Raw genomic sequence first — 26,968 nt, forward strand, 5'->3', positions numbered from 1 at the left:
CGCCATTTTTTTTTTTTTTTTACATTTATTTAATGGTAAGCTATTGAAATTGTGATTCCATAGATGTGTCTCCCATCACCCAAATCCCCTGAATATTCTCTCAACTCAGTATTTACATTGTTATATTCAAAGAAAATCAGTAATATATTTAAAAACGTGCATTGCGGCTAAAACATCCAATCAGCAAACTGAGGATCTTTCCTTCGTCTGTTTCCGGTATTGTTCCTGTAATGAGAGTTCACATTTATGCTACATTGAAGGGTGGAATTGACTACACATCTTCAGAAACATAATTTGCTTCAGATATAACTCATAGCAAATAAAGTATACAAATATAAGTAATAAAAAGATAAAACACTGGCATGTGATTTACGTTAGAATAAATAGAATGGTTTTGAATGATAGATGAGAGTAAAATCTACGTCACTTTACAGCCCCGCCCACTTTTGGGGAAACCAACGCTGTCATTTGAATGGCGATCAAGCCTGAAGCCACAGAGATCTTCTTTGACTGTCCTTTCTTCTTAGAGGAAGTACAGAAACACGTAACTCTGGATTTGTTTTAATGTTTGAGGTGCAATAAACGACACAGCAGCTTTTTGCCATGTTAAAACTATTATTTTCTGCCTCGCTCATGAGAGTAACAGCTGGCGAAATTACAGCCTCGCCTACTGATTTTTATTTAACCATATATCGAGCCCGATTCTCGGTTTTCAAATGTGTGCTCTAAAATGCTATTTATAAATCACTATTATCATTATTATAAGCAAGACAATAAATGGCAAACAACGTTATGAACGTATTTAAGATACGTTCATAACAAACGTAACGTGGGAGAAAATACGTTTCTTGCTAAATGTAATTGAGAATGCAGTTTAGTTCTGTGGGAACGTCATTTTTAGGAGACAGGGTTGGACTTTTTTTGTATGAATTTATGTTTCATCCGATCACAGAGCTTGTTGACTTATCAAGCTCAAAGTAAAAATCGATGAACCGCTCCATTGTTGTGGTTTCTGTGCAGGGACGCGGGAAGGAGGGGTGCTGAGGGTGCTGCAGCACCCCCATCTGTTGGCGGAGAGTTGTAACTGCAACGCCAAAAAGTTCACTCAACAAATCATTTTGCGGAGGGAACCTCCTCTGAAGCGCAAACGCGGCGCACCTACAGTGTAGCGCGCCACAGTTTCGCCGCTGCAAGGCTCCACTAGCACCCTCCCTCGTCCCTGTTTCTGTGTTGCCAAACTGACCCGGAAATACATTGAGCTAAATGAAAAGTTTAGCTCAAAGGTTTTCAAAGATGGATTTTTCTTTTTCAACCAATTTTTTTGTTCATCTCCATGTCCCCTATGGGGCTCCATATAATCTAACTATACAAAGAATAAGGGTTTTCGAACCACGATGTAAACATGTTTATTTCTGCTGTAAAGTTGGACATTTTAACATGGGGGTCTATGGAAATTGCTGTCTTCTTCAGACTGATCCTACCGGCCACTAGATGAACTGCAGTTTGAGGCACTTCGTAATAGACTTCCCGGCTCTGCCCCAGAGTTTGCCGCTTGGTGTGTGCATGTGTGCACATCTGTCTCGGTGCGTGCATGTGTGTTCACACTGCGACGGCTGGAGTGACTCATCTCTGCAGCACACTACAGTATCTGGGTCACAAACTGAACGTAGCAAAAATACATCCACAAAAACATCCACACTCTCATGTGGAGCTCCATTAAGATAAGAAGTGTTTTGATGCTGCAGCTTTTTGGCTCATGTTGTTCAACATGCTGTTTTTTGTCTTCCAGGTGGAGTGCAATTCCAAACTGGACCCGACCAACACCACCTTCCTGAAGGTAACAGTCTGTGCTCAGCTCACCTGCAGCGGCTCCATCCTGACACACGTCTGATTTATAGTGCAAGCACAAATTCACCTTTTTACACCCAAAAATAAATGAAATATCAATCAATCAAACTGTACCCATTACACAGGTTGCAGATTAAAGTGCTTTACAGATGTATATGCCGGAATTAAGAAAGAAAATAAATAAATAAAATAAAACAGAAAAATGTCTTTTAAACTATTTTACAATTGGTAACCACACACACATATTCCTGATTTACACAATATGATGCTATATAAGTGCTGAATTTTAAAATGGTAACATTTTACGCTGACATGTTAATAGTATGGTTTGATGTATATTGTTCTATAATTAGTTTTATGCTAACTAGTCTTATAGAAAGAAACTCTTTTGTCACACAGCACTTTGACCATAGTGCTGATCAAATAAGACGTCCAATGAAAGCACCAGGTGTACTTCTGCAACAAGCTCATACAGTGGCCTTTCCCTTATTTAAGGCACAATAAACTCAATTAACTCATTAAACGGACTCTGAAATTAGTTAGCATCTAGCCCTTTCCTTGTCTCGAAAACATGCCTGAAAAAATGTATGAATACACAGGTTAAAGAGATTTTACAGCATGCTGTATGTCAGTAAATACCAAAAATCTTAGCAAAAATCTAAATTCCACTTGGTTTTGTCCAAAAAACGCCTGTTTGCCTACAAAACAATGACAATTATGCTATTCATACTTTGATAAAACTTCAAAGATTTACAAAAAATGTAATGAGTTAAGTATTAACACGAGATAATGTTCTTTAGTTAAGAGGCAAGCAGAGAAAACATGTGTTCATTTTAGTCTAGTTTTGAGCTATTAGCGGTTAGCTTCATGCTGCGCTCTCTCCTCTCTTGTAGATGGCTGACTCTGGAGGACTTCCCCAGCTCACACAGGTAACACACACGCACGCACGCACGCACGCACGCACGCACACACACACACACACACACACACACACACACACACACACACACACACACACACACACACACACACACACACACACACACACACACACACACACACACACACACACACACACACACACACATAGCCCTGCATATTTTATAGGCTGCCATAAAATCAAATTAAATTGAGAAAGAGCATGAATGCATCATCCATATTTGACATGTTTATGTCCATATTCAGTGAAATGAAATGTGTTGTTTTCCAGCCTGGGAAGCTGACTGAAGCCTTCAAATACTTCCTGCAGGGAATGGGCTACAGTGAGTATCCACAATGAGACACTGATGTTAGCGAGTGACAGAGTGATTTTAAATCAATATTTGCCCTAGAATTTTTTTTTCATAAAAAGCAATTTCAGCAGAAAATATTAATGTTGTCATGTGTGCATGCTTGGGAGGTATAACTGATACGTATTCGATTACAATTACATTTAAAAAAAAGAAGTAATCAGATAACTTTAACATTTAGAAGAATCTGGCTACCTGTATTCGTCCCACAGAGGGAAAATGTACATTGTTAAAGCAAAAGTGAAGAGCCAAAGACAGCAAATGAATTAAGAAGCGTGCATAAAATATTAAAGATAAAAGTAGACATTACACAATTTACATTTTGGAATAAAGATCAATATATAATAGGTAGTCATACTGAACACATTTTATTCATGGTTTACATTTAGGCTACTTTAATTGTTCTTTATTTTAAATACATTTTCTTTTAATGAAATATCTTGGTTTTAACACATTTTCTACATACACTTTATGTAATTTATTTGTTCTTGTTTTTATTTGCATTAAATATTGAGGTAATCCAAAAGTAACAAAAGTAATCAGGTAACATTCCTTATATATTTTGATACTCTGATTAGGTTACTGATTTCATTTTTTGAGATGTAGCTAGTTATATTAACGGATTACATTTTTGAAGTCACCCTCCCAAGCCTGCTTGTGTGTGTGAGTGTGTGTGAGTGTGTGTGATGTGTTTGAGGGTCATGAGCTGTCTTAATCTTCCCTCTGTCTTCCTGCCCCATTCTCTCAGTCGCTTATGTGAAGGATCGGAGGTTGAGTGGAGGGCCAGGTACTCCCCCCCCCTCACGTCTGACCTCTTATTGCTGCCCTCTTATTGACTTTGGCATCTTGAACATTTATTTTGATTTACGTTGGTTATGACTACAATATGTTGGGCTGTTATGAAATCCTGCTGGCATTACTAATATATATTTTTTAATCTCAAGGACTTTAAACCCCATCATTGTTTTATCAAAAATATTTTTTCCAACAATGGAAAAATAGAATCCCCTGACATCCCCCTCCCCCATTCCTTTGCTACTGCATCTCCAATGCTGTTCTTTGCATGGCCTTCAGCTTCGAGCACAGCCTTTTGGTCTGAGTTTGTAACTAATGATCATGTCTTTAAGTTACTAGCAACAAAATATCAGACAAGTTGAGGTTTTAAAGACATCTGAACACTAAATCTAGTTCTGTAATAAAACTGCTGACTGAACAATATTTAAAAATATATTTTGCCCTCAGGGTTATGCAGATTACTCGCTAAACTGCTGTCCCTAATGCACTCAAAACAGCATACAGTATGAAACACTCTAAGTGTATTTCTAATGGTGCGTTCAGACCGGACGCAAAGCGAATGACTCAAATTAAATGTAAAGTCAATGCAAAGGCCGGAGATAAAAGCAAATTGATGCTTGGCGGCGCGAATGACGCAGCGTGACTGAAGCTAGCTTCATACGCGAGAATTTGGTGTAGCGCGGTCCCATGGAGAATCTCCACCTGTTGGCACTGACTGAATCAGAAAACAAAATATCAGCCACTGGCTGCGGGCAACGACATACAGAGCTTACAGTTCCTTATATCTGAATATAAACTGGAGAAAAATTATATGTATACAAACCACAGACTCTCTGTGGCACTGCAAATGATTTCAATTATATTTCTGTCTGTATGACGTTGTGAGTGTGGACGCAGCAGCTACAACGGTAGCCTAGCCGGATTGATCCAATCTCCATTCAGAAAACAGACATTTAAAAAAAAATGTTCTGCTGTTCACGTTCACACTTGCCAAAGCATTCATTCATGGTTTTTACTTATTGGTATATATGTAGTTATTTCTGCATCATTGTTGACGTGTTAAGTAGTGTGAATCTTTGCTTCATGTCCGGTGTTAACAGACCATTGAGATAAAGAATGGAAAAAATACATATAATATCACAGGATTCAAATTAATGATCAATTCAAGGAAAACTATTTTAATTGTGAAGCTGGTAATGGTGGAGATAAATTAAATTAATTTTTTTGTATACCTCCAGGTATCTTAATCCATAATGTTTGTATTTATAATATGAACCTGCAAAGAAACTAGTAATTAATCTTGTCAAATAAACAGAGATGAAACATTTATTTTATTTCAAATTGTGTTGGATTACTATTAGGAACTTGCATAAAATGAAAAAAATAGTAAAGCATAAGTACCTACAAAACTGAACTTAAGTATAGTACCTGGGTTAATGTACTAATGTGTTAATGTTAATGTAGTTACTTTCCATCACTAGTTCTAGTTCTATAAATGAGTGTAAGACCACGTTTACACGGAGACGCAACAGGTTGTATCCGCTACAGTTCTCTATCGTAGTGACGGTTCGTTCACACGAGGCCATAACGGAACCGCGGAAACGGAGCCCTCAAACGGTAACGGGTCTCAAGGTGGATAGATCTGCGGACTAAATGCTCTGGGGGCCATAGCCCCGCCACTCCCCACCTCTCTTGCTCACCCCCGCGTCATTGATGATGCGTTTTCGCCAACAACCTCTGTCGCTCACTGCTGTAGCATGGTCAGTAGCTACTGTCTGCTACTGACCATGTTGTTAGTGCAACATCTACAGCTACTCTACCACAACCATCAGCAACAAGTGGACATGGAGAACTACATGAACTACATGTTGCTAAATCCACCACGGAGAATAAACAGAAGGCCAACCATGCCAACCATGCTCGGGAGTCTTCTTCGCTGCTTTTGGTGTATTTTGTGGCAGAAGTACAGCGCCACTTACAGGCCCGGTATATGTACTACAGCGGGTCGAGCAGTCTTGTGTGGACGGACACGTTTCTTGAGCCGATACCGAGTGGACTGAATACTTTTCTGATATCAACTAAGGTTCGTTTTCGTTATCGTAAACGTGGCCTAATTCATTGTATAATAAATTCCCAGCAGTAACAGAGTGCATGGTGCTGTCACTGACAGCTTCATTCATCAGCCGTTTGTCACCAGCTACTCAAAGGGATATTCTTCACATTAGCGTGTTCTCCCAGCATCTCAAAGTATCAACTAATAACACCTTTTGCCCCACAATGCAATGCTGAATTATTTTCTCTCCCCCAGTGCCCTCGGCCAGTATGACCCGCCTGGCCCGCTCCAGGACCACCTCCCTGACCAGCGCCAGCTCGATCGACGGGTCCCGCCCCCGCGCCTGCACCCACTCCGACAGCACCGAGGGGGTGGGCCCCGTCACCCACACCATGGAGGTCTCCTGCTGAGGAGTCACAGTGAGAGAGGGTGGGAGGGGTAGAGGGGGGGAGAGAGAAGAAGCAAGATGGAGATGAAGACACGACGGTGAGGTTTGAGAATCATGAGGGATGAAGGTGTCTCTGTAGTCAAACATGGTAGATGGTAGAAGCAGCAACAGGAAGCCCTCTCTGCTTCATCCAACCCCTCCAGATCCTTTTATCTGACATCTGACATCTCCCCCCCCCCCCCCCCACTGTAAAATACCATTCGTGTTGCTACTAAAACCCCAACCACACCTTTTAATGTCACTTAAAGATTTAGGCAACTGTTTTCGTTGTTCTTTGTGTTTTCTAACAGATTATTTGCCTTCACCACCCCCCCCCCCCCCCCCAAAACCTCCACAAACAAAGGGATGTAAATGAGTCAATCCACACAGCAATATGTGTTATAAGCTACTGTTTATAATGTGAAATGGGGAGTTGTCAGAGAAAGTGAAAGTGCAGGACATAGACAGGAAAACAGTGTTAGGCATCAGTGTTTTACAAGCAGGGTATTCTTCTGTTGTCGTATGGATACAAAGTAATCTCTCTCTGTGTTGTTTGTAACAAATAGTTCTTCTCTTTATGAATGCGTGTCAGAGTGTGTCCAGAATTAGACAGACAACAGAACACAGCCTAGCGTAGCAGAGTGCACCTGTAGTGCTTAGAGAGGATGCTCTTTTAGTCTAAGATCATAGCTAGAGTTCACAATGCAGACATTAAAGCTGCACTTGCTAAAAGTTTATATCCAATTTACGCTGAAGAAAAAAAGTGCTATCATCAGCATACTGTACATGCGATTCAGGCCGCCATTCGTGAGCTCCCTGAGACCACTTGAGGTGAATTGGGCTTGTGTTTTCAGATTTTACTAATGCTAATCTGGGCTCTACAAATTCTTACAATTCTATCATGTTTTGTTTGATGAAGAGACAAATCTGTCTCCTAAGAAGAACTTAAAAGTGGTATTTTCAGAAAATGCTCTGTTCCATTTGGTCTGATAATGATTCGTTTCGGCCCTTTGGAGCCATATTATTGCTGAGTGCAGCTTTAAACTGTGTGTTTCACATTTATAATCCAACCCACTATGTGAGTATAGGCTAGAATAAATACTAATTAGTGTATGCATGTCAACGTGAAGGTTTATCTTAACACATTCTAGTTTTTGAGCAATGTTTAGTGTTAGGGCATCATTCATTAGCAGCGTACAGTATTAGTTAAATAGAGCCATTATCAGTATCTAACTCCATTGCAGCGGTCCTGGCCGTAGTCGGCTCTTTGTGGTCTCTAACATGACAATCACACACTGACCTACACCAAACCAGAACAGGGGGGCCGAGGCCGGAACGGACCCACCCACCCAGCTCGGGTCGCCACCAAAGAACTCGCAGCGCCCAGCCCTCTTACTGGATATACCAAAGCGACCCCGACCCCACAACACACACACTATCCAACCAGAAACATATTCCCATGCACACACACCCATATGACACCTATGTGGGCTTTGCTTTGTAAGGGAACTACGTTAAAGAGTAAAACATAAAGTCCATCGCTATATGGTTAGTTTGTACTTTGATGTGATGTGTAATCTCCCTAGTAAAGCACATCAATATTAGTATAGTTTTAGATTAGTGGAGCTGTGCACTGTTATCTGCTGTAACACTGGACCCCTCTGTCGATCAGTTTTTTCTGATCTATTTTGCCTAGTAATGTACAGTATGCATACACCACAGTCACATTCTCTTGTTTCAACTTTTACAAAAGAAACCTTCGGTCCCCTGTCAGGAGGGGCGTAGGTAGCCTGTAAGGGGCGGGGCTATCTGGAGCCATTTAGGCACCAAGCTCAGAATGTAGGGCAACCCCCAGCCACCTTCAAAAGAAGAAACCCTTTCCCCTCAAAAACGTGGTGCCCCGGCTCTTACAGGCAGACCCAGTCGCACCCTAAAGGGCTATCAGCTGAAGTCACTTTTTAAAATGCTCGTAGTGTTTGTTATGTGTAGTCTTTTGTTACCTAAACACAGAGAGAGATTCTGACCTGAAAAATGGGGAATGAATGTGAGAAGAATGTGATGTTGATTAAGCTGAAGAGATTATTGTTGAATCGTTTGAAATATCCATGAATTAAATAGTTAAACTAGCCTGACATTAAAGAAGAGAAGATAAACAGTAAGAAGGTCAGATCAAGCGCCTCACACTGAAAAAACTGAAATGTTGACTTTAATTAAATGTATTCTGTCAACAGATTTCATATGTATGTATTAAGTTAGTTGAAAGTATTATATTAGGTTCAACCTAATTGTTTTATTTCAACTTAATATTATTGCCTTCAACTAACCTTTCATTTTTTTCAGCGCAGTTACTAGACGTATCCAGTCATGTTTTCTCTCTTTACTAAGCTTTTCTCTGCCATATACACTTTGGTTTCCTCCTACACAACCTTTACCCTTCTGCCTGGGGGGCTCCTGAATGTATTTTGTCCTTTTTCTAAGTGCCAACCTACGCCTCTCAGAACCCCATACCATGTTTTGCACTCTTTCCCTGCTTTTTTTCCATTTAAACCTGTTTATGAAAACCCTGGTCTATGAATAGTGTGGAAGCCCCTGTCAGCTGGCCGTTTGAACAGACCTTAGTTCTCCTGGCACTTGTAGATACTTTTATTTATAGAGCAGGTTACCCGAACACTTTAACACTTCTGTAATGTGAAGAAAACGTTTTTGTCTGTTCTTCTTTCCTTGGAGTTCCTTCTTTTTTATAGGCAACCATAGGATGTTACTTCATCTTGGAATTATGATATTGTGTTCTTCTAATATACTTCATTATACTGTCATTATGATTGATTTGTATTAAGCAATACATTTTATTTTGTTGGTTGTTTCGTATTGTGGGAGTCTTCCCTCTCAGTTATTCTATTCATACCAGTACATTGACTCTTACCTACTTTGCTGTCATTCAGATGTGTAATGTAAGGTTTAAAATATGTTATATACACATAAAGTAAGCTGTCTCTGTCCATGTATTGATAAACTAACAAGTAAGAAATAAAGACTTTATGTCTAGAATTTGAGTCAGCTGATCATTTGACATCATCATGTTGACATTTGTTTTTGAAGATCACATATTCTGCTCATTTTCAGCTTCATATCAGTATTTAGTGTCTCTACTGGCTCTGTTGTTATTGGTCAACCGCTAAGAGATGTATCACATACAATGTTTTAAAGCGCTAGCCAATAGAAGCACAGGTGTTACATAGTGATGTCACTATGTGAAAGAAGTAAACAAAGGAGTCCACTCTGCAGTGAACCTCAAATGTTTTAAAATCATTTTTATTATGTTTTCACATCATATTTTTAACATTTCTTCCTCACCTAATAGATTGATTACGGAGAATCCTAATGTTATGTCTCCAAACTCTCTCAAAAATCAGCTTTGAAGTTTGGCAATTCAAATATACATAATGCGGAATTAACCATGTACATTTACCATGTATAGTACAGGTCATTTCCCAATTGCTCAATGCTTTGTTGCTAACCTTTTTCAAGGAATTATCCTTAATTTTACTTGCTGGTAACTAGCACGGCAGCCATTGTTCATAAATAGGCTTTCATTGAAATGTTCAGTACATTTCTTCAAACAAAACCTTATAGGAGACCATGAAGGCGTCGCAGTAGGCATGTAGCATCTGATCCACAGGGCTGTAGTTCAGGGCCTGGATGTTGGGAGACATCTTTTTGATGAAGATACCGAGGTTAAACTTTTGCTCGCCTGTGGTCGTGTCAAATGAAAAGTAGATCTCCTCGGTGAGTTTGTCGACGTACCGCGTGGCATACAGCACGCCACAGGCCATGAAGGTGTTGGTCACCCCCTGCTTGTAGACCGAAGTGTGCCAGGTCTGGCCGAGCCTCAGCGGCTCGCCCTCCTCCACCTTTGACAGCACCAGGTTTCCAAAGTCCTGGTTGGTGGTGTAGATCACCCAAACGCCCGACTCATCTGTCGCCAGGTCCAGGTCCGTGAAAAGGTAACATTCATCGAGGTGGCAGAAGTTACCCTTTGAGTTAAACCTGAAGAAAGGACAACACTTCAGAATTCAACATTTTCAAGCAAACATGGAAGACACAACATGGTTTGTAGTAACAACATTTATTCTGGCATCAGCAACACTTATTAATGGTCTTAAGACAAAGCGAACCTGGTGCCTTTGGGTAGTTGCACGGTGGTGACAGTTTTGCTGGTGAGGTTGAATCGACAAACAGCATCTTGGTTGTAACAGTTGTAGTACAAGGCCTCTCCATATATCACAATATTTGGACCCTGGATAGTGTTGGTGGTCGGGTTAGAGGGGCTGATCAGGACGTTACCTAGAAGAAGAAGAAGAAGAAGAAGAAGAAGAAGAAGAAGAAGAAGAAGAAGAAGAAGAAGAAGAAGAAGAAGAAGAAGAAGAAGCCACACTTGAGTATTTCCTTTAAATCAGGGTGGGGAAGGTTATTTAAAAAAATGTATTCAATAACAATTAGTACTTACCTGTACACAAATGGAATGAGTAACCTAATCTGAGTAACAAAATAAAAAAGTAATGTAACCTGTAATTAGGTCAGTTGAAAGCAATAATATTAATTTAAAATACAAAATATTAGGTTCAACTTGATATTATTGCTTTCAACTTACCAGATGTGAAATCTGTTGACATAATACATTTAAGTCAACGTTTCAGTTATTTCAGTGCACAAAAGGATCCATATCAAGTAAATTGATCTCCTTATTATAGAGCTCCATTGTTGTGTTAATTAAATAGTTAATTAACTATTAAAAAAAACACATTGTTGCCCTGGGTGACAGTTATCACACACACTCAAAGTGTTACAATCGAAGGCAATACATTTGTAACATTACCACTGAGGAGTTGTTTACCTGGTATGCTAACCCCAACAATGAGAGAACTCAGGCTGGAGTAGAGCCGCACGTAGTTGGAGAATTTGTTGCCGACAGTCAACATCACCAGCCAATGCCAGCTCTCTTTCCCCGCCTCTGGTTTGGGGTCCCGCCCCCAGGCTCCGTACTTGTAGGCGCCTGGGAACTCTCCCACTGTGTGCACTCTGGGCCCCGTGATGTTCACAAACTGACCGTGGGGGCAGTTACCTTAGGGGAAAATATTATACGAAAGAGGCGAAATAAATAGTACTAAATGAGTACAGCTGACTGTGAAGTGTCCATGGGTTGATAAATGCTTGTGAATTGTGGTAATTGGTGCTGAGAGCTTCTTACGGTTCATTTATACCCTGCATTAGCTCTCAGTGAGGAGGGCCCTTCACAGCTCTGAGTGACCTTTAACTGTATGAAGTGCCACTCTCTAGTGTAGACACTGTACACAGAGAACCATCAGAGCCAATGAGTGTATTTAAGACCCAAAATCAGTCGGATGTTGAAATGGCACATGCCAAAATAAACATGGATTTATGTCAGAATCTTGTGTGTTGGTCATTTTGGGGTTTTGGATTATTTGAAACAAACAAAGTATTGGCTTTCAGAACCTTGAAACTTATATCGCCACAATCAGATGATAAATACATGTATTGATGCTTGTAAAGGCAAAGAATAAAATAATACATGGTATTTTTATAGCACTTTTCCAGGTGCTCACTTTTTAAATTACACTTTTATCCAAAGCGACTAACAAATTATGGCTTATTCCATAACAAAAATGTGACATGTGTTCCATATATATACAGTATACTCCTGCCAATAGGTGGCGCAGCGTACTGTAACCATACTTACATACTTATGAAGAGAATAAGTGTATGCCCGGGAGTTGTAGCTGTTTTGCCAAATTATGAGTTTCAGTGGCATTATAAACAGGGCTGCACATAACTGGTGCGCAGGTGCGTATGCGCACCCCCCACCAAAAAAGAGCACCGGGTCATTTGAAAAAAGGCGCATATGCGCACCAACATTGAGAGAGAGAGAGAAAAGAGAGAAGAGAGGGATAAAAAGAGAGATGAGAGAGAGAGAATAGAGAAAATAGAGAGATATTTGCAAGTTGCATAAGAACTGGTAAGATAGCAGGGTTTATTAGTATTCAGAGTAACACTTTAACGGCAACGGTTTACCGTTACACTAATTCGTGAGCTATTTAGGTTTAATTGTTTTAATCCATCCACGAACACGATGGCATCTGCGATCCCTCGCTCTACCCCTCGCTATCGCGTGAAGGGTCTGCTTTATTCGCTCCGCACAGTAACCCTGCTGCATGGTCAATAGCGCACCTACCCCCACTCGTTCATAAAGTCAAGTACCCCTCAAAAGGTTCGATTTATGTCATTTTAAGGATGTGCACTAAGCAACATCTCCAGGTGCTCCTTTGAGAACCAGGGCAACATTTTTTATGTGCACCCCTGATTATAAAGCTTGTAAAGATATGAGTGTCGAAAACAACAGGCAAAATACGCACACAAACGCACTCACACATACTCATCAGCTTTCTTACGCCCTACTTTTCATCATCCATGTAAATAAAACATCTTTGTCCTCAATGCTACTAGCTAAAAATTAATTAGCCTAATCAATACGCTGATATGTAATAAGGGTATTTATACCTAGAGTTCTGTGCTAAGTGTGTTAGCATTTTTTCGCTCAGGGCTCATTTAGACGCTTCTTGTGAGACTTGTGTTTTGTTTCGGTAAAAATGGTTCGTATCGTCAGTTAGCTGAGTTTCTTCCCGTTAATCAGGTATGACACATTAAAAGTTTTTTAAATGTTAAGAAGTCCTGAGACACAGTTTCGTGAAAAGAAACCGGAGGGTGGGGGCCTCTTGAACAGGTTAAAATAACTTTGTAAAAAAAAATGGTTTGCTAACTTTGAGGCCTTTCTTACATAACTGTGTCTTGATAACAGTCGTTACATTATGTGAGATGTTTAGCTGAATATTTGGAGAACAAAATGTATTATAACCAAGGATATCATTGTAAAGCTAAGAATCTCCTGTTTCCAACACTGTATCTCATTCAAAATGTGTTACGTTGTCTAGGTGACTAATTTTGATAGAGCAGGTCACCTTTTTGTTAAGGTTACGGTAACATTTGACCCTAACCCTAGGTTTGACCTCAACCCTAACCTTGGGTTAAACAATGGCACCATCTGATTTAGCCTGTAAAAATATCAAGTAACTCATTGTGAACACAAATAAGATCAGAAGACAATGCATTTCTGTGGGGGCTAAATTACTAAATGTTTAAGTGAACTTTCAAACAAAGGGCAATTCCTACAGTTATGTTTGATCTATCTCCAGTGGAAATAGAAGTACAAAATAAAGGTTTCCCACACTTTGGCGCTCACATTTCGGCACATACCGGGTGGTGGGTGAGTGGGAGAGGGGGCGGGCTGTCCGTTCTGGCACTGGTCCAGGTCTCTCTTCAGACGCTGGTTGGCTTGTTGTGTCTTCATCACTTGCGAGGTGTCGTACGTCTCCAGATCCTGCATCTCTGCCCTCAGGTCCTCCAGCTTAGGACACAACACACATGGCAATATTTGTTTTGACTTTATTGTATTACCAAGTTGAATGATTTACCCTCATATAAATTGGACAGGCTTATACATGGATGTACATTTTATCTATGAATTACAAACCTGAAACCCAAACTCACCACAAATTATATATTCCTTATCCTGATAGTTCAGCTACCATTTGAAGTATTTCCAAATTGAAATATACAAAAGTACCTTTTTAAAACCGAGCAAGGTTCCCATTCCTACATGATCTATAAGTGTTGCATTCAAAGTCAACAGGAGTCATACAGTATGTAATTGGAGCCGGTTTTGTGATTGTTAAAAATGTCTTTGCTAAAGAGTGCAATGCCAGAAATAAAGTGATATAGTGAATATCAAAAGTTGTTTCTTTCATACTTTGGATGGATAGATAGATGGAGAGTTTTCAATAAAAGTCTATGTGAACTCCTTGAAAGAAATCTAGAGAAATCATGGTTATATATATTATTACTTGTCACTTGTTAGACGCTTTTATCCAACGTGACTTACATACTCAATACTGTGGGCAATCCCCACAGGAGCAATTTGGGGTGAAGTGTCTCAGGGACAGAACAACAGTGGGGTTTGAACCTGTGATCCCCTGATCCCAACACCAAGGCTCTCTCCACTGTGCCACACGCCCCCATATACATACATACAGTGCAGTTAGAATCTTAGTGCTCCTTTAAATAAAATACATTTTTAATTTTCATGTTGACTTTTTGCTATTCATTCTTAAGATAAATAGACATTTTGAGCAGACCTGCACACAGACTTATTGAATGATGTCATCATTGAGTCTTCCTCAGAGTGTACCTGTCCCTCAGTGTGTACCTGTCCCTCAGAGTGTAACTGTCCCTCAGAGTGTACCTGTTCAGCAGTGTGTACCTGTCCCTCAGAGTGTACCTGTCCCTCAGGGTGTACCTGTTCAGCAGTGTGTACCTGTCCCTCAGAGTGTACCTGTTCAGCAGTGTGTACCTGTCCCTCAGAGTGTACCTGTTCAGCAGTGTGTACCTGTTCAGCAGTAGCAGCAGTGAGGCGCTGGTGTTGCAGGGTGGTGCTGTTGAGCCGCTCCATCAGCAGTTGGATCTCGCTCATCTCGTTCTCTATCACTTGCAGGCTGATCACTCCGTACAGCTCTCCATCATCCTCCCTCTCCAGCAGGGACACATCCTCCAGCAGCTGGGGCAGACGACGATCCAGACCCAGCAGCAGACTCTCCAGCTCCATGGTCTGAACAGAACAGGTGGTGTTGGTACGGAGCCGGGCTGAACCAGCTCTGTCCCTTCCCCTCAATCAGCCATTCCCCTTACTAACTCATCTTTACCAGCATCCCTTCAACCAGTCATCCCTCCCTTCCTACATCCCCTGTATCCTTCATTCCTCCCTTCCTCCCTTCCTTCATCTTTACATCCCTTCATCCTTCCCTCCCTACAACCTTTCTTCTATTCGTCCTTTCTTCCGCACATCCTTAGTCAGTTCATCCCTTCCTCCATACATCCCTATCTCCCTCTACTGTATATCTTCCACCCCTAATCCCTTCCTCGCTACATTTATTCGTCCCTTCTTCCCTCCCTAACTACATCCCTTTGTCCATTCATCCTTCCCTCCCTGCATTTCTTAATATATCCCTCATGAAGCCCTTCACAAGTTAAATCAAAGAGTGTATTGTGTACAGCGGAGATGAACAAATTAGATCTACTAGAGTATCGTACTCAAGTACAAGTTAGCATACTTAAAATACATTTTCAAGAAAAAGAAAAATCTACATTGTTACAAAAATGTAGATAGAGAAAAGTAAACAAATATATAAAATACTTCAATTTAAATGCACACCACAGGCTGTGATGAGGTTCTGATCTGAGACAGAACCCCCAAAGAAAACCCCCCTTTCTTTGGCATGCAATATCTCCTTCTATTACATCTTTAATCTACATATTGTTTTGGAGCGGTCCTTGCAAACAGGAGTTTATAAAAAATCTAGTATTATTAATATATTCTATTAACTAGAAGTAGAGAGTATCACAACTACTCACTGTACCTTATGGGGGGTGACGTTGCTGTTGCATTTTGATACATTTTCCTTCACTCCACTGAGTTTATAATGGGGAAAGGCCTTCTCTGAGTTAGTCAACTCACACGCACACTTATCATCTGAAGGTGCCTGCAATGAAGAATATTAAACGTGGCATGTTCAAATAAATCCCAAATGAAGTAATCAATGTATTCCAAGTGTTTCCTACCTGTTGGGTGAGGGTGAGCAGGGCCCACAGGGGGACGATCACACAGAGCTTCATAGCGGATCAGAGAGCACAGCTAAATGAAACAGCTCTTTGAAACAGTTTGATTATGACGGTGGTTCCGCCTGTAGCTGCACATCTAACTGAACACTCCCACTAACCTCTGTGTGTGTTCAGTGTGTGTGTGTGTGTGTGCCATGTGTCATGTTCCTTCCTGAATGTGATCACTTCCTCCCTGTGGTTGGGATTGCAGCAAGACAAAGATTTGTATATGGTGAAGTGAAAACTCCATACGTTACTGTGTTTACCTGCGAATGTCTCTTTTTGGAGTACTGTGTCCACCATATTCAATTATGAAAGAAGAGCAAAGAAAAAGCTGAAATAAAGTGGAGTTGAAAAATGAATTAGCATACAAATTAAGTTTTATATATAAGTAATATGAATATCAGGAAATGTTTGATCCCCTGCACATGTGATCAACATGTTATAGATTTGCGACGATAATTAATCAATAAATGAATAATCCCAGGGTAAATAATGTTTGTGACAGTTGCACCATATTAGAAAGAAGAAAATAGGAAATGTATATAAAACGTTTAAGTAGCCACATGGAGACAGCATCTGAGGCTCAGGAATGAGGCAGGACGTCCTCCACACAGCTCCACTTCAACAGTGAAGACATGATGAAGACTCAAGCTCATGATGAAGACATGATGAAGACTCAGGCTCATGATGAAGACATGATGAAAACTCAGATTCATGTTGAAGACATGATGAAGACTCAGGCTCATGATGAAGACATGATGAAGACTCAGGCTCATGATGAAGAGATGATGAAGACTCAGGCTCATGATGAAGAAATGATGAAGACTCAGGCTCATGATGAAGACAAGATGAAGACTCCGGCTCATGATGAAGACATGATGAAGACTCAGGCTGATGATGAAGACATGATGAAGACTCAGGCTCATGATGAAGACTCAGGCTCATGATGAAGACTCAGGTTCATGATGAAGACTCAGGCTCATGATGAAAACTCAGGCTCATGGGGAAGACATGATGAAGACTCAGGCCCATGGTGAAGACATGATGAAGATTCAGGCTCATGGTGAAGACATGATGAAGACTCAGGCTCATGATGAAGACTCAGGCTCATGGTGAAGACATGATGAAGTCTCAGGCTCATGGTGAAGACATGATGAAGACTCAGGCTCATGGTGAAGACATGATGAAGACTCAGGCTTGTTGAGGGAAACATTGCCCAATCAGTCCGGAATTGTTAGATTGAAACTTTGTCGTCAGATATGTGCTGGTGCAGCCATGTTTTTGTAAAGCACATTAACCCTTTAGCGGGTGAGAAACCATATTTGGGTTAGGGTTAGGGCTACCCAAACATGGCGTCCCCCCGCGACTCAGTTACCCCTTTCACTCCAACGCAGTTCCCATTCTAGCTCCGTGTTTCAATCAATCAATCAATCAATGTTTATTTATATAGCGCATTAGCCCAATATCACAAATGTTACATTTGTCTCAGTGGTCTTCACAGTGTGTACAGAATATCAGTATGACAATACGACACCCTCTGTCCTTTGAACCTCACATCGTACAAGGAAAAACTTCCAGAGAAAACCCACAGTTTAAAGGGGAACATGGGAGAAACCTCAGGGAGAGCAACAGAGGAGGGATCCCTCTCCCAGGACAGACAGACGTGCAATAGATGCCGTGTGTAAATCAAAAACATAATACATTTACAACATAGGTAGTCCAAATGTTTGGAAATGCATGTGTCTATATTAAGAAGATGAATCCATGAGGATGTCAGCAATCTTGTGGGAGCCATCAGGGAAGTAGTATGGTGAGAGTCTGGCAGGACCGCAGAGACAGGTTCAGCCACAACTCGAAGTCCAGGACTCAGATCCAGTGCTCAGGATAGAGGATCCAGGACACACGACCACAGCAACAGGATTAGCCTGGACTCAGGATCCCGGCGTATATATGGACACAAAAAAGAAATTTGAGGGAAACTGGGTTAATCGGAACATGAGAGTACACAGGTACAAACAGCCAGAAAGACGGAGTAAGGTGCCCCCCCCCAACAGTCCAAGCCTATAGCAGCTAAACTAACATGTCTACATACATGCACTCCCTTAGGATAGGTTGAGGGAAAAGGGTAGCAAGTAGGAAGTAGGAAACAGAGGTGGAGAGGCACACCCAGGGAAAAAGGTCCCCATTTGAACCTGAATTTGTCAGAGGTAGGAGTGGGTCAGTGGCTACGTTCCACACTCCCCGGCCGGGCTAGGCGTTCTCTGCAACCTGTTACCCTCTAATAAACCTCGAGAGGTCATAGAGGGGAAAGGTTTCGATAAAGTTTTAAATATAAGATCTAAGCTTTTAGGATTTAAGTAAAAGAGTAAGAACTAAAATGTATAGGTGAAGAGGCACAACGTATCTACGTCAATGCACTCTTATTAGATTATTTTTATTTTATCACTATAAGCTTTATCAAAAAGGAAGGTCTTAAGCCTACTCTTAAAAACGGATAGGCTGTCTGCTGCCCGAACACAAACTGGAAGCTGATTCCACAAATGTGGAGCTTGATAAGAAAAGGCTCTGGCTCCCATTGTATTTTTAGAGACTCTAGGAACAACCAACAACCCTGCATTCTTGGAACGCAATGCCCTAGTAGGACAGTAGGGTATAATGAGTTCTTTAAGGTAAGAAGGCGCCTGCCCATTAAGGGCTTTGTAGGCGAGAAGAAGAATTTTAAATTCTATCCTGTGTTCTATAGGGAGCCAGTGTAAGGCAGCCAGAACAGGAGTAATGTGGTCCCTTTTCCTAACTCTGGTTAGTACACGAGCTGCAGCATTTTGAATGCTAATAATGAAGTGAATTGACTGACTTCTTGGTACACCCTGATAATAAAGAGTTACAATAATCCAGCCTATATGTAACAAATGCATGGACTAGTTTCTCTGCATCGTTTTGAGGCAAGATATGCCTAATTTGGCAATGTTGCGTAGATGGAAGTAGGCGGTCCTTGAGATTGATTTTATGTGGGCGTTAAAGGATCAATCCTGATCAAATATAACACCAAGATTCCTTACAGTCTCACTGGAGGCCAAATGAATGCCATCCATAACTAGTATATCTTTAGATAGTTTGTTTCGTAGATTATTTGGGCCGAGTATAATAACTTCAGTTTTGGTCGTGTTTAACATCAAAAAGTGTAAGGTCATCCACGTTTTTAAGTCCTTGAGGCAGTCGTGAATTGTATTTAGGTAATTGGTTTCATCAGGCTTGATGGATAAATATAGTTGAGTATCATCCGCATAACAGTGGAGATTTAAAGAATGATTCCTTATAATATTGCCTCGCGGAAGCATATATAGTGTGAACAAAATAGGTCCAAGCACTGAGCCCTGTGGCACTCCATGGCTAACTTTGGTTTGCATGGAAGATTCATCGTTAACACGTACAAACTGAGAGCTTTCAGATAGATAGGACCTAAACCAGCCTAAAGCAGTTCCCTGTATGCCAACTAAGTGCTCTAGTCTTTGCAATAGGATATCACGGTCCATAGTATCAAATGCAGCACTGAGATCAAGCAAAACAAGAATAGAGACAAGTCCGTTGTCTGAGGCTATTAGAATTTCATTTGTGACTTTAACCAGAGCTGTCTCTGTGCTATGATGTGTTCTAAAGCCAGACTGAAAATCTTCAAATAAATCATTGTTTTTTAAGTAATCACACAGCTGTTTTGCGACTGCTTTCTCAAGAATATTTGAGAGGAATGGGAAATTAGAAATAGGTCTATAATTGGCTAAAACCTCTGGATCGAGGTTGTGCTTTTTAAGAAGAGGTTTTATTACTGACACTTTAAATGATTGTGGAACATAGCCTGATAATAAAGACATATTCATAATATTTAATAAAGAAGTACTAATTAATGGAAAAACGTATTTTAACAGCTTAGTTGGAATCGGGTCTAAGATACACGTTGATGGTTTAGAAGAAAGAATCATTGAATTTAATTGATCAAGGTTTATGGCTGAAAAGCATTTTAGTTTACTATCTAGTGTAATATTAGAACTTAGGTTTCCGGGAGCTGTTGATAACACTATACTGGTCAAAGGCAAGAGGTCATTGATTTTGTTTCTATGAGTGCTTGCGCTCTTCTGGTTCGGAACCGTTTTTTCTTTTCATCCCCCATTTTGTTCACACCGCCCAGAGCCCGACTGGTGCTGCTGCCACGGCTGCGTCATGACGTCACCGTTTATGTCGCTGATTGCCTCCCCAACGGCGCTCACAACAACAACAATGGGGGGCTGCGTTGGGTCGATGATCGTGTTGCTTTTAATCAACTACTTCACTTTGCTCAGCGCTACAGCTTGTTACAACTTTTATTTGCCGTACTCGCCATAAACTGTTGGTCAGGTTTATCCCGCCCCTGCCCCCGTCTCCGACCTAAGCGTGACGTATGCGGTTCTTGCTTCTAGACCGAATATGTTTTGGAGCTTGGTAAGAACCGGTTTTCGGGGAAAAGATCCGGCTCCGCTGCGGTGTGAACAGGAAAACTGGTGCTTATCAGGCTCTAGCTCCGAGCCGGCCCTGGAACCGCGTTGGTGTGAAAGGGGCAAGTGAGGTCGAGAAGCATGTGGTTTTCTCCCAGTCAATCAGTGAAGATCACTATATGCCACAGAGCGCGCCATTGGGGAATTTGACCAATCAGCAGAGGCCTGAAACGGGTTAGGGTTAACCTAATAGTGCCCTATAAAGGGTTAAACTGCACTTCAGATTTTCCGTCTGACTCCTGGCTTATATCAAATCATCTGTCCCAGATGTAAACAGGTCAACCATGGGGTTCTGCTGGATGTACAACAGGAGCAAGTAAACGGCAAAAACTAAAACTATCTGTCTTCAAAAAAGTTTAAAGAGGGCACAGCTTAATAAATTACTGATAAAAGTTATCAACAGAAAAATAAAAAAGAAGTTGGATCAAATAAGAGAGCTCGAAGTTGATAATAGTACAGATCAGTCAGAAGCAAAGGCAACAGGCTGCATGCATGGTTGGTACATGCACTCTCAACATAATCCCACATTGCTCCTGATGGCCAACAGTGTGTTAGTGTGTGTACATTTTGATCACTCCTGATGAGCAGATAGCCCCTTGTGTAGTCTATGCGAACGTGTGTGGTTGGGTGAACACTGACTTGACATGTATGACATGATCATGGTATAAGAGTAAAACACATTAAGTAGTGAACTGTATGGCAAATGATGAAAGAGTAATATAAGCGTGTCTTCAGAAACAAATTGGATTCAGGAACAGAATTAAGGAACAGAAAGTGACCACTTGGTCAAGTGAAGACACCGCACACACGAAAAAACACGCAGGAGGGTTTTGCAAGAGGGAGAAATGACACTGAGTGGAAATATGGGAAACTTTGTTCGCTGTGAAACTCTGCGAAGTGTCACGTTTTGGAGTTTCACATCCATGACTCAGTGACATGAAGCAAGTCAGTAAAACGTGTGACTTTGTGTGAGAAAAGGGAGGGGGGGGGGCTTATTTCCAACACTAACAGCTTCTGTCCTTGTTAGTCCACTATTCATCTCTCCGTCTGTAAACATGCTGCTGCTGCTCCTTCTGCTGCTGTCATTGGTGAGTATACTTCCAATTAAAACATACAGCACTTTATTATAGTAGACTTTATGTCATTGCAGTCTCTTTTCTTGTAAACCTCCTGTGTATAACATCAGTGTTTGTTGTGTGGCAGCCGGGTGAGTCCCAGGCTCAGCATGTGTTGGGCCAGAAGAAAGACGGCGCGTGTGTTTGCGAGGTGAACTCCAACATGTGGTCATTCCCTGCTGAGGAATACAAAGCCACGCTGCAGCAGGTTACATCCTGTGAAGAGTCTCTGAACAGCCTGCAGGATCAGGTGAGAAACAGCATCTTTTCACAGTACTATAATTTCAATCAGGAGAGACGTGATGTATGGAATACATGTTTATTATCAGGTCACATTATATAAGTGAAACATAATGATGACAGATTAAAACAGTGAATAAAATGGTGTTTGGCGATTAGGCTCAGGTTTTGTAGGATATCATTCGGGAAGGGAAAGAACCGTTTCCGATTAACCCCCTGGGTCTAGACACTGGTGGTGGTGATAAGTGGTTAGGTGCGGTTGGAAGGGAGAAGGTTAAGCTTGGCCCTGAGTTGGAAGCAGGAGGCAAAGGGGTAGAGGAGGGTTGCGCGTTGACACCTGGAAGACAGCTGATGGAAAAGGGGAGAGCATATATAGAGGGATTAACAGGTGCGATGATTAGGCTTGTGGATGGAGGGAAGTGATAGGTTAGCTTGAGGAGTGGCGCTCCCTATCAATTAGTGAAGGGAGCGAGTATTGCCATGACGTGCAATACGAAGTGATAGGTCTTCCTGCCTGAACTTGCGCTGAGCTTCATAATAATGAAGGTGGGTAACTTGGATAGTTGGGTTCCAAGATAAAAGTCAATGAAATCAATCAATGTTTATTTATATAGCCCAATATCACAAATGTTACATTTGTCTCAGTGGACTTCACAGTTTGTACAGAATATCAGTAAGACAATACTGATATTCTGTACAAACTGTGAATAATGCAATGGGTTTACAGATGAGAACAGGCAGTTCAAGATGAATTGTATTTATTTAAATAGCAATTTCTTAATTAAGACACTTTATACAAGGATACAACAAACATGGATAAATGATAAAAAGCAACAATATGTTATGTAATCAATTCAGTACAATGCAAAGAAACGTTAGAACAGAAAGCAGTTATCTGCACAGTAGGAGTACCCAAATGGTGATAAAGAACACTTCAGAATAAACCTTTAACCTGTGTCTCTCCTTCAGGTGGAGCTGTCCAAAGAGCGCCTCCCTCAGATCGTGGCTGTCATACAGAACGTGACAGACCGCTTGGAGCCCCACCGGTACCTGCAGGACCAGGGCCTGTACACAGACCTGGCCGTGCACCAGCTGGGCCAGGAGCTCAGCCGGCTGGAGGGGGACATCGGGGACATCCACAGCCAGCTGAACAACGCCCAGACACAGAAACTCTCCAAAGAGGTACAGCATGGAGGGACACGGAAAATACTGCTGAAGTTACGGTGCAACAATGACCTAAATGAGTAACATACTATATTGCATCACCATATTAATTTACAATACAATGCAGCAGAGACAAATATCAAATAATATGAATGCTGCAGTATGTTAGCTCTATTTGTCATTTCATGGCATCTTTATTTGAATAAATATTAAATATGTGTGTGTGTGTGTGTGTGTGTGTGTGTGTGTGTGTGTGTGTGTGTGTGTGTGTGTGTGTGTGTGTGTGTGTGTGTGTGTGTGTGTTAGGTGGGTAAACTGCTTAAAGATGTTGGCAGGATGCAGATTTCGAAAACAGTAAACATGAAGACAGTGAAAGAGAAGCTGCGCTACCTGAAGAACAGTGCTCAGTCCTGCAGGACCATCCCCAAAGACTTCAGAGGTGTGTGTGTGTGTGTGTGTGTGTGTGTGTGTGTGTGTGTGTGTGTGTGTGTGTGTGTGTGTGTGTGTGTGTGTGTGTGTGTGTGTGTGTGTGTGTGTGTGTGTGTGTGTGTGTGTGTGTGTGTGTGTGTGTGTGTGTGTGTGTGTGTGTGTGTGTGTGTGTGTGTGTGTGTGTGTGTGTGTAGGTGTGTAGGTGTGTGTCAAGTCTCTGTGGGGACTTGCTTTCCTTATGGGAGGTCCCAATCTAGGACTCATTTGATGTGAAGACTTGGATCAGTGTAAAGTTAGCGCAGGGTAAAGAGTGGCTAAACGGTACTACAACTTCTTTGTCGTCATTGGGCCCAAAAAAACCTTTTTCCATTGACTTCCTTTCGGAAAGAAACATTTTTAAATACACAATACATTTTTAGCGAGTCAACTGTACAGTACAAACACTTGTATAGCCCTTATTTACATCTTTGTGGTATAAAAGTTGTCAAATGCGCAAAAAGTCGAAACTAGAGTTATTTTCCCTCTGCAGTCGTTTGACTTAGCTGAGACTGGTTAATAAGAGGCGGGGCTTAAGGAATATGCAAGTGCTAATGTTCTATGGGCCCAAGACCGCCGATGATCAGCGTACTTGATGTACCTCCAGCAGAGTCCTGCACGGGTCTGATTTTCAAGACCCGCTCCCGCCCCGCACCCGCGACGTGCAATACCGAACCCGCCCTGCTACCCGCACATATTACCAATTAGTTCCGCAACCCGACCCGACCCGTCGGCACAGGATCCGCAACCCGACCCGAACCCGCATATATATATGAGCAGTGAAAACGTGCAATTATTAACACACGCAGTTGCATATTTCTCTCAAAAAGCGTGGGATGTTGGTTATTCTCTCCATCTAGGAGGACACCAAAAGCCTCCCAGACGTTGGATTTCGCTCTTGAGGAAGTGTTGGAAAATGCTGTATTCTCCGCTAGAGAGCTTCACCTCAGCCATTCAGAATGTGGCGCGCTCAGAATCAGATTGATGCGCTGCAGAGGTTATTATTATGCACGGTCCCACGGGGGAGAGGTCTGAGGATTTAAACATTAAACTAAATTATTATTATTTAAATATATTTATTATGCAACACCCGCGACCCGACCCACATCATCTTTGTTTTACCCAGAACCGAACCCGGAAAAAAGTGTTTGAAAAAATACCACCCGCGAATCACCTTTTTTGCGGGTCACCCGTTGGGTACCCGCGGGTACCCGACCCGATGCAGGACTCTGACCTCCAGTCAGTCCATAGTTGGCCTCATGCACCACTGACTCATATGGAAATGAACTGGGCCCCACCTCCAAAACTGTATCCACTTCTCTTTATATATCCATTGGCACCACTCTTCATAAAAACACAACGGCAACCTCAGCCCAGGACTTTTTAAGAATTAAAAGTGATAGGCTGCATGTTGTGTACATTCACCTTCTCATCTCTTTCTGTTTTCAGGCCAGGACAGGTACTGCCTGAAGGGCATGATGTCCAACATCAGTGATCCTGTCACGACCAAGATCAGTCCCTATGGTAAGACCATTATCTCCGGCTCGTGGGGCAAACAGGCCCAGAGGGACAGCGAGGGCCAGAAGAACAGCTTCTGGGTTCAGCCTCTGCTCAACAGCCACATCTGGGGCAACACTGTGCGCGTATACCAAACCTACGAAGACTTCATGGCCTCAACCGAGCACAAGGACTTTACCGTCGCTCCGTCTTTCACTCACGCCAACACCATTGACGGTCCCAGTGCGATTCTATATGGCGAGGCTCTGTACTATCACTGCTACCGCTCTGCAGACGTCTGCCGCTACGACCTGAACAGCAACTCCGTCAAGAGGGTGACACTTCCTGGAACAGGCGTGGGTTTCAACAACAAGTTCCCGTACTGTTACTACGACTGCCGTGCCAATAGTGATATTGAGGTGGAGGCAGATGAGACAGGACTCTGGGCTCTGTATGCCACTGTTGGTAACCACGGTAATCTGGTCGTGAGCCGGCTGCTCTGGGACAGCGAGGCTGAGACCCTAAATATCTCGCAGACATGGGAGACGAGGATTTTCAAGAAGGCGGTGAGCAACGCCTTCATGGTGTGCGGTGTTCTGTATGCCACTCGCTATGTGGACGATTACCGCGAAGAGGTGTTCTACGCCTTCAACACGGCCACAGGCAGAGAAGACAACTCTCTCTCTCTGCCGCTGGAGAAGGTAGTCAAGGGAGTGGCCAGCCTGAGCTACAACCCCACCAACAAGCAGATCTACATGTACAACGATGGATATCTGCTCGCCTACCAGGCCAGCTTCTCCACTCCATTTGACACGTATAACAGGAAGTAACAGAGCCAGATATTGTCCAAAAATATATATTATATAGGGTGTCTGGTACTCCTTATTGTTGTGATTTGTAGGGCATACAACTTACTTTTTAACTAAATGTTTGTATTATAAAACAGATTGTTATTGAGCTGTAACATTTTAAAAACATAAAATAATAAAAATTCTTTCTGTTCGTTGTTTTTAGCAACATTTTGAGTGTGTTCACTCTTAGTTTTACCTGTGGTGAAAATGTTATCTTCTTTAAAACGTTTCCTCTTGTCTGAACACTGCTGTTTCTTGCCCTGTTGGAACTAATTTTACTAATGCATCTACATTGTAGGAGTCGGCAGGCCTGTATTAATTACTCGGGCAATTAATCAGACCTACTAATTGACCTAACAGAAGCTATTGAGTCTATGTAAGTGTACTGCCGGGCTCGGATCCACCTGGGTCAGCAAGATCTCACCTCTACTAACTTCAATTAACTGCGGTTTCAATTGAGACAACGCACTAAATCCGTTTAAGCGATCCCGTAGGATTCTGGTATCAGTGATGAGGTGTGGCCCTACCTAAGGGTGAGTGTGGCAGTTGTGCAATCTTACCGTGACCTGCTCTATCGAAATCAGTCGCATTGACCCGAAGACACATTTTGAGTTGTATACACTGTTGGAAAGAGGAGATTCCTAGCTTTCTAATGATATCAGGATTGTTGTTGTAGGCCTACTCCAAATATCAAGAAAAATATGTCACATTATATAATGACTGTCACGAGTCATCATTTTGAGAACAAGGTCTTCAAAGTTTCCTCTTCTCTGGAATCCATCGATCCGATTGATTATTAGCGGAGCAAATGATCAAAGTAGTACGGAGGGAAAATATTTTAGTTTGGATTACTGAGGCCTGTACTACGAAGCCAGATTTTCGCTTAGCAAGCTAACTTCAGGGAAAACT

At 41.8% G+C, this 26,968-nt stretch overlaps 3 protein-coding genes across 11 annotated transcripts in view; 2 read left to right on the forward strand and 1 right to left on the reverse strand.

The window, feature by feature from the left end:
• Positions 1-9,460, forward strand: part of ndrg4 (NDRG family member 4) — a 141,730-nt gene extending 132,270 nt beyond the window's left edge. For 6 of the 8 annotated variants that reach the window (XM_079685205.1, XM_079685206.1, XM_079685208.1 and 3 more), the window contains 5 exons: positions 1,790-1,837; positions 2,742-2,777; positions 3,059-3,110; positions 3,886-3,924; positions 6,241-9,460. In XM_079685205.1, coding sequence (XP_079541331.1) covers positions 1,790-1,837; positions 2,742-2,777; positions 3,059-3,110; positions 3,886-3,924; positions 6,241-6,395 — 330 coding nt within the window. In that variant the 3' untranslated portion in view covers positions 6,396-9,460. The remainder of the gene's footprint in view (positions 1-1,789; positions 1,838-2,741; positions 2,778-3,058; positions 3,111-3,885; positions 3,925-6,240) is intronic. The other 2 variants (XM_079685207.1, XM_079685212.1) reach the window with 1 other exon arrangement.
• A 248-nt stretch (positions 9,461-9,708) lies between these two features.
• On the reverse strand, positions 9,709-16,309 carry olmf4l1 (olfactomedin 4-like 1). 2 transcript variants are annotated; one of them, XM_079685214.1, is made up of 7 exons: positions 16,160-16,309; positions 15,958-16,080; positions 14,931-15,149; positions 13,742-13,892; positions 11,307-11,534; positions 10,588-10,756; positions 9,709-10,459 (listed from the first exon to the last, which is right to left on the reverse strand). In XM_079685214.1, exons 1-7 carry the CDS (start codon positions 16,211-16,213, stop codon positions 10,015-10,017), a joined length of 1,389 nt encoding a protein of 462 aa, XP_079541340.1. In that variant the 5' UTR covers positions 16,214-16,309; the 3' UTR covers positions 9,709-10,014. The 2 variants fall into 2 exon arrangements, with proteins under 2 accessions (XP_079541340.1, XP_079541341.1); XM_079685215.1 differs by lacking the exon at positions 15,958-16,080 and having other exon boundaries at positions 16,160-16,293.
• Positions 16,310-21,664: 5,355 nt separating this feature from the next.
• Positions 21,665-26,210, forward strand: LOC307041717 (olfactomedin-like). Its single transcript, XM_079685204.1, has 5 exons — positions 21,665-21,815; positions 21,931-22,092; positions 23,052-23,264; positions 23,553-23,685; positions 25,161-26,210. Exons 1-5 carry the CDS (start codon positions 21,783-21,785, stop codon positions 26,036-26,038), a joined length of 1,419 nt encoding a protein of 472 aa, XP_079541330.1. The 5' UTR covers positions 21,665-21,782; the 3' UTR covers positions 26,039-26,210.
• Positions 26,211-26,968: the final 758 nt, after the last annotated feature.

Source organism: Notothenia rossii (genome assembly GCF_949606895.1).
Source record: "Notothenia rossii genome assembly, chromosome: 5".
NCBI classification, from domain to species: Eukaryota; Metazoa; Chordata; class Actinopteri; order Perciformes; family Nototheniidae; genus Notothenia; species Notothenia rossii.

What these genes read in the sequence shown, in the direction of transcription:
- olmf4l1 (XM_079685214.1), bottom strand. Translation starts at nt 16,213, where the DNA reads ATGAAGCTCTGTGTGATCGTCCCCCTGTGGGCCCTGCTCACCCTCACC. An exon ending in GCAACGTCACCCCCCATAAG is followed by an intron (nt 15,150 to 15,957) that starts GTACAGTGAGTA and finishes TGTTCTGTTCAG; the next exon opens with ACCATGGAGCTGGAGAGTCT. An exon ending in CTGCTGCTACTGCTGAACAG is followed by an intron (nt 13,893 to 14,930) that starts GTACACACTGCT and finishes TTGTGTCCTAAG; the next exon opens with CTGGAGGACCTGAGGGCAGA.
- LOC307041717 (XM_079685204.1), top strand. Translation starts at nt 21,783, where the DNA reads ATGCTGCTGCTGCTCCTTCTGCTGCTGTCATTG. An exon ending in TGAACAGCCTGCAGGATCAG is followed by an intron (nt 22,093 to 23,051) that starts GTGAGAAACAGC and finishes TCTCTCCTTCAG; the next exon opens with GTGGAGCTGTCCAAAGAGCG. An exon ending in CATCCCCAAAGACTTCAGAG is followed by an intron (nt 23,686 to 25,160) that starts GTGTGTGTGTGT and finishes TTCTGTTTTCAG; the next exon opens with GCCAGGACAGGTACTGCCTG.